The sequence below is a fragment of the Hyposmocoma kahamanoa genome, unplaced genomic scaffold, assembly GCF_003589595.1.
Source record: "Hyposmocoma kahamanoa isolate Upper Pololo Valley unplaced genomic scaffold, ASM358959v1 120, whole genome shotgun sequence".
Lineage (NCBI taxonomy): Eukaryota > Metazoa > Arthropoda > Insecta > Lepidoptera > Cosmopterigidae > Hyposmocoma > Hyposmocoma kahamanoa.
In genome coordinates, this window is record NW_020653415.1 from 1529830 (window position 1) to 1541988 (window position 12159).

At 38.6% G+C, this 12159-nt stretch overlaps 1 protein-coding gene across 1 annotated transcript in view; it reads right to left on the bottom strand.

Annotated features, from left to right (window-relative positions):
* Window positions 1-10256, bottom strand: part of LOC113240161 (max-binding protein MNT-like) — a 57275-nt gene extending 47019 nt beyond the window's left edge. The window contains exon 1 of the mRNA XM_026477396.1: window positions 10159-10256. Coding sequence (XP_026333181.1) covers window positions 10159-10225 — 67 coding nt within the window. The 5' untranslated portion in view covers window positions 10226-10256. The remainder of the gene's footprint in view (window positions 1-10158) is intronic.
* Between the last annotated feature and the right edge of the window lie 1903 nt (window positions 10257-12159).

A 12159-nucleotide genomic window follows, 5' to 3' on the forward strand; every position in this document is an offset into this window, starting at 1 on the left:
CTGCTAACAGTGAAGACTTAAAAAAGTCTTAAATTATTCATACCACCTTATCATAACTAATGCAATCGTTATTTTTAATAAATAAATAAATAACGCACACATAGCCTTGCACTGGGTAAACGGTAAAGCACATAACACACATAAACAACCACAAATTACACCCAAACTCACGAGAGAAATAAATATAGGCTGTACAAATATTTGTCCCGGGCCCGGGAATCGAACCCGGGACTTCTGCATGGCAGACTAGGGTGGTAACCATTCGGTGCGTGGCAGTTTAAATAAATAGTCTCAGTACATAGTACTAAAAAACCGACCTCAAAAGTCATTCCTCCCCTAGTTTGCCACCCGAGGTAGAATGTTCTACTTCTTTCTGTTCTTCAAATTTAATTGGGACCACTAGTGAGGGGTGCCTCACTAGTGGTCGAGTGGCTTGCACACCAGTTTTCATGGTGTCGCTATCACTGAGGTCCCGGGTTCGATCCCGGGCCAATGTTGAAAAAACTAACTTTTCTATATTGTCTCAGGTCTGGGAGTTTATGGTAACGTTGTTGTTTCTACTTTCGATAATACATGTGTTTTAGTTTCTTACTTTGGAATCGGAGCTATATTATATGTGATGTTGTTCTAATATAAAAATAATCTCAGTACAGGGTACTAAAAAACCGACCTCAAAACTTATTCATCCCTAATTTGCCACCCTTAGAGGTGGAATATTTTCTTCAAATTTAAATGGGACCACTTTTGAGGTACCCTCTTTCCACCAAAAAAAGAATCATCAAAATTATCGCGTAACATACATACAAAAAAACAAACAGCCGAATTAAGAACCTCCTCCTTTTTTTGAAGTCTGTTAAAAATTGAGCTAGTTATGAACATATCTGGATTTAGTCTGGAGTTAGTGAAACGAAATCCACGACCCCCTATGAGCCACTTTTTAACCCTATTTAGTTTCAGTTTTATTGTTAAGCAAAATCAGCCAAAGTGACACTTTTTCAAAGAAAAAAAGGTTTAGGTGCTAATATCACGAGTCACCAAAAGGCAAATGCGTTACTTATGACAAGGAGGGCAGTATTGTTGTTTCGCACAGTTATATCACGTGTTATAATATCCTATCGTAAATATTTATAACAAGTTTTTCACGAGGTCGTCCGTGTTTTTAACGTTTTTCACGAAGTCGTCCGTGTTTTCGACTGGCCGTGGAAGTACAAGGCTAACATGTGTTCGCTATTACATTGTCAGTACCTACGTCTCCTTAATAATAATTTAATGAGAAAACAAATTAGTCACAAAAACTGTGGTTTTCCTGCACGAGTGACATTTCCTTGACCGTCGTTGTACTAAAATCATTTAATTCATATTTGAAAGTCTTTTTAACAAGTGCGTGATGAAATTACCTATAGAGACGGCGGCGTCATCAATGTTCGTGATTTCAGTAAAAGTTTTTTTGCAAAGATTGACGACCTTCATAGTTTTTAAAAACAAATACACTTCCGGACACATAATTCGAGCCACCACGCATTTTCAGTATTAAGTGCCCTAAGCTTAAACAATGTTTGATTGATCAAAAACTATTATGCAATTTTGAAACTAGTATACTAAACGTCTTTTCCATAAGACCTTGTTGGGAATTTGGATTTGCAAACCGGGGGAAAACTTTTTCTTCGATGGTAATATAAACTCATAAAGGGCTAGAATACAAAAATAGTGTGCCATGCGAGGTGACCCGAATTATGTGTCCGGGAGTATATAAAATCTCTTAATACGAATACTGTTGTATTATCTTCGTGTTATTGTGCGCATATGCTAGTATGAAGTTTTATGAGCACCTACCGTCGTTGTAACAAAAACAAGTACGGTTCAATAGACTGGTATGATGCGAGGTCACATCCTTTCACCGTTCTGCAGGCCCGATGCCCGTTCGCGTTCGGCCTCGGTGTTATCACATGATTTTAAATTTAGACAGTTTGATTAAGGCGTGGTCTGTTTAAAAAAAAAACAAAATTAAATAAATATGGCCAACTGACAGCAAATATCGACAAGAACAAAAAGATTTTGTCACATTTGTATCGACATATTTACAGTGAAAAAATCTAGTTAAAATACTTCACTAAACTGTGAGATACATATATACGACAACATGGCGACAACAAAAGATGTCTATCATGTGATAATGGAGTGTGTAAGGAGTGAGATGTTAAGACAACAGATTCCGGACTTAACGTTGTGTGCAATAGGCGCATGCAATAGCATCTTGGCCAGCCCCTTGTCTAAGGAGGCCAGAATGTTGTATAACGTCGGGAAATTGGCGATACCTAGATTGTAATACGTCAGTATCGCCCCTATGAGGGTGGCATACTATATCGATAAAACCCTCTTTAAAAATTAAAAAAAAAACCATTGTATGTCACACTTCTGGGCATGAGTCTCCTCCAAGGTGCAGGTTTAGGTTCATCACCATTATGACAAGGTATCGCTAACATTACAAAGGTAACGTAACTCATACATTGAAGTCATCGATATCACTACAGGATTACGAAAAATTTAAAGATCTTTTTTACCAATTTGATATGAAAACACAACAATGGTTAGATTTTCTTATTTTTTAGTTAAGTATATTGTTGGAGACCTTCAGTTTGGACCCAAACCATATACCGAGGTACAATTTATGTCAATTACCTAATGTTGTATAATTCACATTAAAAGGTCAAGTGAATATCATTATTGGTGAAAATAATAATACAGTGCGACGAAAAGCAATAAATTTCATCAAATGTTAGTATGAATACGTTTCTAAAAAAACTAAAGAGCCAACCATAGCACAGAGTTAATTAACTTTACCATTTCAAGCGAGGGATCAGCTCAAATAGCCTAAAGACATAAGTGAAGATTTTAATTTAAAAACGAGTTTCGTATGAAACGTTAATTTAATTTGTTAAAATAAGGTTACGTAGGATACCAGTCGTACATTACAATAAATTATAACCCAATATAAAATTATGATTCCTGTCTTTTGCCAATTTTTAAGTTTTTAACCGCCAGGCGCCATCTAGTCCGCTTTATGGGAACTGCTGAATAGACGTACATTCGTAAATGTATGCCAGGTAAATATGCCAAAATTGACGACGTCAATACCTTACTTTATCAGTACCTTTTCCCTGACGTGTTTATTGATTCAAATTCAGTCCCCAGTATATGCGACCCTACCTGGAGAAGTTCGTGATAATAGCGACAAAACTGCCAGGAGCTCGTTTGCGTGATTTTTATCAATTTACAAAAGGATATCTAAAACTACAGAATTTGAAGACCTCTGTGGTCGAGTGGCTTGCACGCCGGTTTTCACGTTGTCGCCATTTCTGAGGTCCCGGACTCGATCCTTGGCCAAGTCAATGTAGAAAATCTAATTTTTGTATATTGTCGCGTGTCAGGGTGTTTGTGGTAGCGTCATTGTTGCCGATTTCCATAACGCGATTGCTTTAGTTAGTTACTTTGAAATCAGGCCAATGCAACGTATGTAATGTTGCCTAGTATTGAAATTTTAATATTTAAAAGAAAGCCACCCAATAGGCAGAAATCGACAATATCCCTTTACTACGAGAAAGCAAAGGAATATAGTGTGATAGGCAATTAAGGCTACAAGCACAGGTTGAGTCTGACACACAGACGTTTCTACGTGATTAGAATGGTAAACAAACGTGAAAGTGCGTAATTTGAGACTGGATATGAAGACGCGATAATTTAGCGTAGGCGGTGTTGCTTCTCTTTGTAACCATACTCAAATAGGCTTTGAAACGTATGATATCACCAATATTAGACGTAATTTTGTTGCCTACAGTGCTCGCAGATAATGTGATATTTTACAAACTTGTAATACTCAATGACATAGACAGGATAGGTAATACTTCGGATGCATGAAATCATGTTGATATGATAACATTACTTTCTAAGCTTTAGTAGTTGTATCTAACACTATTAAAGTAGAAGAATCTTTCATACACTAGGTATGTACCAATAACGCTAACAAAATTCACAATCTGAGACCAACAGCGAATTGCAATAAAGAGCTTTAAAGTCAATGTGTCATTGATTATTACATTGTCTAAATAAAACTTGAGACATCATGTTATCTATGCATGGTATCTAAATGAAGAATTGAAGTGAATGTTTGTGCAGTTAGGCGAAATTTTTACATAGTTCAAATTAGAAAAAGTCTTTTAAGCGACTAATGTCTTAAAAGAAAAGGAGTCCATATACTCGAGCTTCTGCAAAACACGTTCCACGTCTGGAAACGACCATTTCTCAAAGGAATAAATTCTGTATACAGTTATATCTATCTACCAACTTCTACCCGCCTTTGAGACTGTCTATTCAATACAACATACCTACAATACGAGATAAGGTCGCATCTTGGCTATGTGTCTTCAGCTGATATCAGCATTTCAATCTGCAACCCAATGCAAGTCAATTTGTATTCCAAAGGAGTAAGAATAAAACAGAAAGATTTATGTGGAACTTGGAAATATTGTGGGTTCTTCATGTCGTCAGTGGCAAAATAAAAAGTCTGAAACATCGTAAAGGGTACCTGATACGAGCATGTTTTAAGGTCTCAAATCAACTCTTAGGCAGATCGGACCTCCATTAGAAAGTTCCGACATATTGGATTACTGAAGCGCCAAAATAATGCTCAGATCGCTGCGAAACCTGAACAAATTGATGTTGAAAAGAAAAATACAATGGTATGATATACGAGTATATCACACATTTTCCCGCAGTGGTTCTTTAGACCTTTTACCCTTCCATTGACGATATGCTTTTGAGCGAAAGCTTCACACACTGAAGAAGAGGCATGCATAGATGAAGGGGCCAATCCCTTATGCTCATGCCTCAGGGACATTGGAATCCTTCCCGTTATATCCAATCATGCTAATACTATTTCTGATAAATCGAATCCTTGAAGAATAAGGCAGCTTATTCCAGAGTTTAGTGTCACGACATCACGTCTGATGATTTATGTTGGAGAGGTCAAAAAATTAAGATGACATTAGATTATTTCCCTATAAATGTAGCATAGTCATAATTAGAGCTCTCAAAAAAAGCGACGACATAACTTTTTAGCACAGTCTAACAATGATTTAGTAGCACATAATAAAATCATATACTTTTTTGTTCTTCAGCTTAGACAGACACTATCTAAAGTTTGTTTATTGAAGTCGGTGCTGTCGTTTCTAAATAATATCACAGGTTTGCTCCATGTAGGTCATATTTCCTGTGTCATTCTCGGCTTATGCCAACAGAGTAATGTTATTGTGCTGGCTATAAGACTATTCCTAGTAATGTTTCATTGTTCCCGAAGAATTTCCTTATAGGCATAATCTCAAATACGCGTTGGACCAGTTATGGAAGCGTCTAAGATTAAGAATTGACTAGAAAGGGGTCACGTAGTCAGTCCTTGATCAAGGCCAACTTTGATACTCTTGTACTTCGTGTATTTCAATGTGAAGTAGAAATCTTTTAAGTCACTATTATTATTTAATATTCTTGGCCGTGTATTTGGTTTCTGGTTTACTGTCATCATTAAATTGGTAGCTACGTCTAGGTACCGGCTTTTGTTCAAGCCAAACTTGACTACCTTTATAAATGTCAGACGAATCTCATATAAACGTTGAAGTACTCAAAACCTAACTGAGAACAATGCACGGAAAGTAGAATGTAGTGTCGCTTCGACTGATAAGTTAGGGCAAACGCGATAAGAGGACGGCCTTGTCGACTCTCAGAGTTGTTGACGTGTTTTCTATTGAGGATTACTATTGGAGAGAAAAGATTCGAGAAAAGAAATGTTCCAGCGCAGTCATTCAGTCATTTCATTTTCAAAACAATTATTTTATTTGTCAAATCCCGACAGGGCTTTCATTTTTTTAAGGAGACAATTATAATTTATTTTCGAAATCATCTTGTTACTCTGATTTAAATAGTAGTAAGTTCTTTCACTTATTTAACTTTCAGATTATTTTATTAGCTTCATACGGAAATTGTTCCACATATTTCTGCACACTTCGTTATGTATTTGTATGCGTAGTGTTTTTTTATACCTTTGTAATGTTTTGCTTTATTATTCAGTTCCTTCCGATGCAGTGTATTGTAAAGAATCCCTTCTTTCCCTACGTCACTTATTCATAAATTCGTCGTATATAAAATACTCATTCTAAATCCCATTGAGTCATAAAAATTAGCTCTACTATCCCAAGTGACGAATACGTCAGGGCCTTTCTAAAAAAAATGTGTCTATCCGTTTTTGGGCAGCCATTTTTTTATTCTTTTGTTCGGCTCTCAGAACCCTCCTTGTTGAGTTTCAATCGTTTAGGATAGGTTAGGGACAAATCGATCCAAAGGTTTTTGAAATTGAAATTGCAATTATTTCTGAAATAAACATTTTATTACCAATATCACGTAGGGGAGAGTAGGGTAATTGCGAATACTTAAGGGAGAAGTGGAATAAAACAAAACTGAATTAAATTACAAAGGCTATTTATTGTTCAGTCTGTACTTTAACTAATCAATCTTTTATTCTCATAATCAACATAGACAAATCTTAGAATAAAATCAACTTTTCATAAAAAAACAAAACCCTTAGTGTCCGGGATTATCCCACAGTATGTGGGGTAATTACGGTTGTCACGTGGGGTAACTGCGATCATACCTTATTTTGCGCAAAAATCACATAAGAAACCCTTCGAAGTGTTTTCGTCACTCGTGCACTTCTCATGGGCCCATAGTTTACATTTATAACATAAAATCCAATCTTCGGTGATTGGTTCTACATATTTTTCATTACAAATCAAACAATAATATTCTTCATCATCTTTCGAATCACTTTTTTTTACTTTCTTTTCCTTATGCATATCATTTTCAAATGATTTCAGATTTTTCATGCCTTTCTTATTTTTATTTTTACTTAATATAGTCGTTTCATCTTTTTTAGTTTGCTCTTTTTTCTTTCGTTTTTCTTCCTTTTCTTTTAATGCATCTTTCATGGGTGTGCCTGTTATTATAGTCGAATGTCTCTTTCGTGAAGTTTGTTTTCTTTTCGGTTGTGATAGTTGGGGAACATTGACAATTTCATGAAGTGGAATTGATTTGTCCAACTGAGCCACTGGCTTTACTATCTGGACCTCGGGTGTCACTGCTTTTTGCACTTTTGATGTCGGTGTCACCTGAGCCTCGGGATTCGCTGCTTCTTGCACGTTTGATACCGATGCTGTTTGAGCCTCAGGTGTCACTTCTCTTTGTATGTTTGATTTCTGCAAAATATGCAAAGGTCCCGGTCTTCGAACATTTGTTGGCGGTGTTATTTGAGTATGAGGCAATGAGGCTTCTAAGAAATGCTCATCAAATTTTGTTGTGTCCAATGGCCAAATACCAGCTGCTCGGAAACCATTAGCTGCTTTCTCAATATTGCTGATTCGATTGAAAGCTTTGGTAAAAAGTTCGACGACTTCATACTGTGTAATTCTTCGGCCTACATTGGAAGCCATGTATAAGTCACATTCTTTGTTATATGCAGTTTTGAGGGGTCCAAAATAGGTTAAGTCCAGAGGTTGCATTCGATGTGACGTATGCGGTGGAAGAGATAAAAGCACTATTCCATTCTGGCGACAAAGTAAATAGCACGAAAGGCTAATATGACTTTCGTGGTTGTCTAAAACAAGTAAAATCGGCTCTTCAACAGTTGGCTTTGCATAGGAGATAAAATGATGTAACCATTCTACAAACAAGTTCTCGTTGATCCAACCAGAATCGCTAACTGCTGCTATCATATCAGTATTGGCTCCACGCAAGAGCTGAGCATTCATTCTCTTCCGTTTGAAAATAAAAAATGGAGGAACGTATTTTCCTGAAGCACTGAATGCGCAAACAACTGTAGTTGTAGTTCCTCTTTCACCACTTGTAGCCATGCCAACTTGTTTCTGGCCTTTTGGAGCTAATATCTTAGAGTTTCTCTGGACGTTAGAAATTCCGGTCTCGTCAACATTATATATGCGATTAGCATCAAACTGGTATTTCTTTTGCAATGCTTCGAAGTTATTGAAAAAAATTTTTACTTCTGTTTCGTTAAAAGCCGTAATTCTGTTAATCGATGTGGCCTCAGGTCTGCGAAGTGAAATGTTAGGATGCCTTTTTTTAAAACTATAGAACCAATCTTTTCCCGCCGTTTGGGATGTTTTGTCAAAATTATGCTTTAAACTATTTATTTCAGCGAATTTAAAAGCTAGTTTGCGGACCATCTCTATGGTTAGACCATAAAAGAGTTTACTGCAAATTAAAATATGTTCTTCTAATTCTTTTTCTTGTTGTTCAGTAAATATGGTCTTCCTTCCAGATTTTGGAGTCTTGATAACATCTTTCTTGAGATAATCATGTATAGTACTCTTTGGGACCGAATATGTAGTAGCTGCTTTTCCTAGTGTAAGTGTGTTGCTTCTGACAGCCTGAATGGCTCGCTCCAAGTCCTCTAATTTATATTTAGTCTCTGTCTTTCTTTGGTAAATTCTCGGCATCTGAAATATAATATAAAATCATTAGTATTTTAAAATTATTAACATGGGCACGTGTATTTTTGTGATATAAAAGCTAATTTAATTATCCAGTCTAAAAAATATCTATTCCAAAAGTCGCCTAGATTCATCTATTATAATAATCATACAGACTAACACTAATATTAGTATTTTTCATTTTATTTTATTGCATTATCAAACAAAATATAAAATCAAACTTGGTGCGTAATAAATTTATGGTTTGGGGTAATTACGGACGTTCAAGTTTACCCCACCCAAATCGTCCGCCATTACACAACTCCCGAAAAAATTCTAAACAAATTTTTTATTTGAGGTTAGAATCACGTGGTGCACGTTGTGAGTGCTTGATAACATTGTTCAATTACATGTTATTTCGCAAAAAAAATACGAAGTCTCTATTGTTTTCGTCGGTTATTAGACACATAAACAATTGTACACAAAAAATAAGATGAAATTGTAGAAAAATCTTCAAGTAAACTTACCTTGTACGGCAAGCGCGTCCTCACTCTAACTCTCACTGTTCCGCACTACTTTTGGGCTCGACTAACGATTGTGAAATTCGAAATATCTTTTATCCTGCTCTAACATAGTTAAACTTGTGTGTCCGTGATTACTCGCCGTGCGTGATTACCCCACTCTCCCCTAAATTCATTCTGGTTTTTGATACACTAATGACTGGCGTGACTGGAACGAATATATCACTGTTTGCAAAAACAACCATTCCAAGGGTTTACGGTTTAATAGGTACTGTGCAATATGGATAGATGTTTTGGAACTACCAAGGTCCTAGACAAAGCAAAGGATAATTACATACTGCGTAAGTATTTAGCGCTACGAAGAGAAACGTCAAAGCAATAACATCGCCACAACAATAGGACAATACGCCTATCGTCTACGTATTTAACAATAGACTATCTTACAACAGTTACGCAATTTGTGCCCGTTTTTACATGAAATCCGCACTTCGGTTAAAATTACCGAGTGCATACAACGCATCGGTCGGGGCTGCGCGTGCACAGGTCCCCTTCGCCCCCCGCCTGCCGCTCCCCCTGCCGTACACGCGTCGATCAGCTGACCGCCAGCGCCCCTCCGCCATGCGTCATGCATGTTGAGTAACGCTCGCCGCTCGCCGCGCAACTCTAGCCCCCACCGACCAGGGGACTACGTGACACGAGGAGATCCGTCAACTAGTCGTTCTAGTAGCTCTCTAGTCGCTATGTATACAACGTATCTAGCCAGGCAAATACGGTCGGTTCCACGCGTAGGTGTAGCCACCGAGCCAGCAACACTGCAGTTGTAAACAAATTGATAAGAGTTGGATAACGAGTTACGTGCGGGCAATGGCGTTTATAATCGGCGAATTTCAGGCTTCCTTTGTTTACGTGGGGCGTCGGCGCGTGGCGGGCGGGGGGCGGCGCGGCTGCGTGGCGTTCAAGGTCAAGAGCGTCGGGCGTCGGCTCACTGCACCGGCGCGCCGCCGACTGGCGCGAGCAGCGATCGCGCGCCCAGCCCGACCGGTTTCTCTCGTGACGTGTGCGCGTCAAATGCGCGCCGCACAATCTGGATCTCTGATGCTGGCACTTACCGGCCTGGAAGCGCCGCTCCTGCTGCTCTATGTAGCGCGCCGCCTCCAACAAATCGAGGAGGCTCATATCGGACGGCGGCGAAGCCGCGCGCGATACAAGCGCGCCCGCTGTCACGCCGCGACTGGCCACGCGCGCCGCGGCCGCTCACGTGGCCGCCGCCGCTGCCGTCCAATCAGCTCGCGACGAGACAGTCACGTGACCGCGCACGCCGTCCAATAAGAGCGCATTTGGCGGCTACGTAGCACGGGGCGTGCGCGATCGATGGCATTGTAGCGATCGAATGCACGCTCCCCGCCCGGCCGGTGACGCGCCACGCTGCCTTTTGTTTATCTAATACATTTCCTCAACATTCATTGTTGAGGCCTCTCAAATAGTCTACCAACACGAGTTTCGACCGATTCATTCATTGTGAATATTCATCGGAGTTGCGAGTTTTCCCGGCGCAGCGGCCACGTGGAAAACTCCGTCGACTTTCACTTGTTCGGCGGCAACTCTAGCGAAGTTAGCAGTTGCGAGACCTGTTTCCACAACGTAGTTTGTGCGGGCGAGAGCGGGGGTGAGGTACTACGGGCAGGAGGGGACTATTATTGCGATGTTCCGCCTCAAATTGTAGTCGTATTAGCGTGAATATAAAGTTTCTAACAAGAAAATGTTCGATGAATTCTGATAAGATAAACACTTTCAACATTCACCAATGATAAATGATGACTGGTATAGCAACAACTTGCAACCAAAAAAATCTTTATCATTATCGATCATCTCCAAAAAACGAAATAAGTAAATCGAAAGTTTTAAAACGAAAAGTACAGTTAAGGCGTAGCGTAGCTAAATGCTGTTTATCTTTTAGTTTCCTCTTCAAGGTATAAAAAAATTGTGGTAAAAATCAACGAGTTCGACAGATAGTTGGGACTAGCACTCCTACTAAAAGCACGTATTGGTAGTAGGGGTGGTGGGCTATGTATGTATACCGTTGGATAACAACCTTAGGTGCTAAAACTTGTTATCCCTTGGTTAATTATACTATTTGTATTGTCATAATGTATTTATTTAAAAGATCGGACCTAACAAAATCATGAAATTCGAAAGCTACCATTTTTGAGAAATTGACAAATTTCGATTTTAAAGAAATAACGTGCTGACGACACTGAAGTTTTTTTTATTCGTGTTTAGTCACTTTATAATAGACGGTTCGATAGATAGTTACGTCGACCAAAGGGAAAAATTACAAAGACTCAAAGGACAATAGATATCGTTGGAAAATTATAACACCGCGAGTATGCTAAATACATGATGAAAAATAGACAACGCCATTCTACCGTTGAAAGTTGAAAGGCCGTATGTGACATTTAAAAAATGTGAAATTTTTATATTTTCATATGTGGATAAGGTTATAGTTACCGCTAGAGAAAAGTACACTTTTTTTAATGTCATTTCTTAAAACATTATTTTCTCGGTTTTCAGTTTTTGTCACAAGTACCCTTGCGACTAACGGCGACAGCCGGGAAGTCGTCCCATCTCTTTTGTCCAAAAGAAAGTCGCTCTAATTTCTGTCAGTCTAGTCAGACTGTCTTTAAGGTCAGTCAGTCTGGTGGTCATTCAGGGTGGCTGAACGTGATATCCATCTAGCGATACAACTAAAGTAATATCGTGAGGACATTCTACATTCAAACACAAACATATTCCACATTCAAATAAAACAAATTATTTATCAACTCCATTGACTTACAATTATATGGACGTCGGGTCCGCGCTAAAAAGTGTCCGCACTTGTAAGGCGCTAAAATCGTATACAGAGCGCGACACTCCGCTTTAGTCTTCATTTGTTCTACGGACAGCGCGATACTGCGATGACATAACAATTTAAATTTCGAATAGGTTGACTTGGGACATTTTTTTCGTGGTTTTTGTATTAGACCCGTCGTCCATTTATTTGTAAGTCAATGATCAACTCCTAAATAAATATCTGCACTTTGAACGATAAGTTATGTAAGCGATGTAAA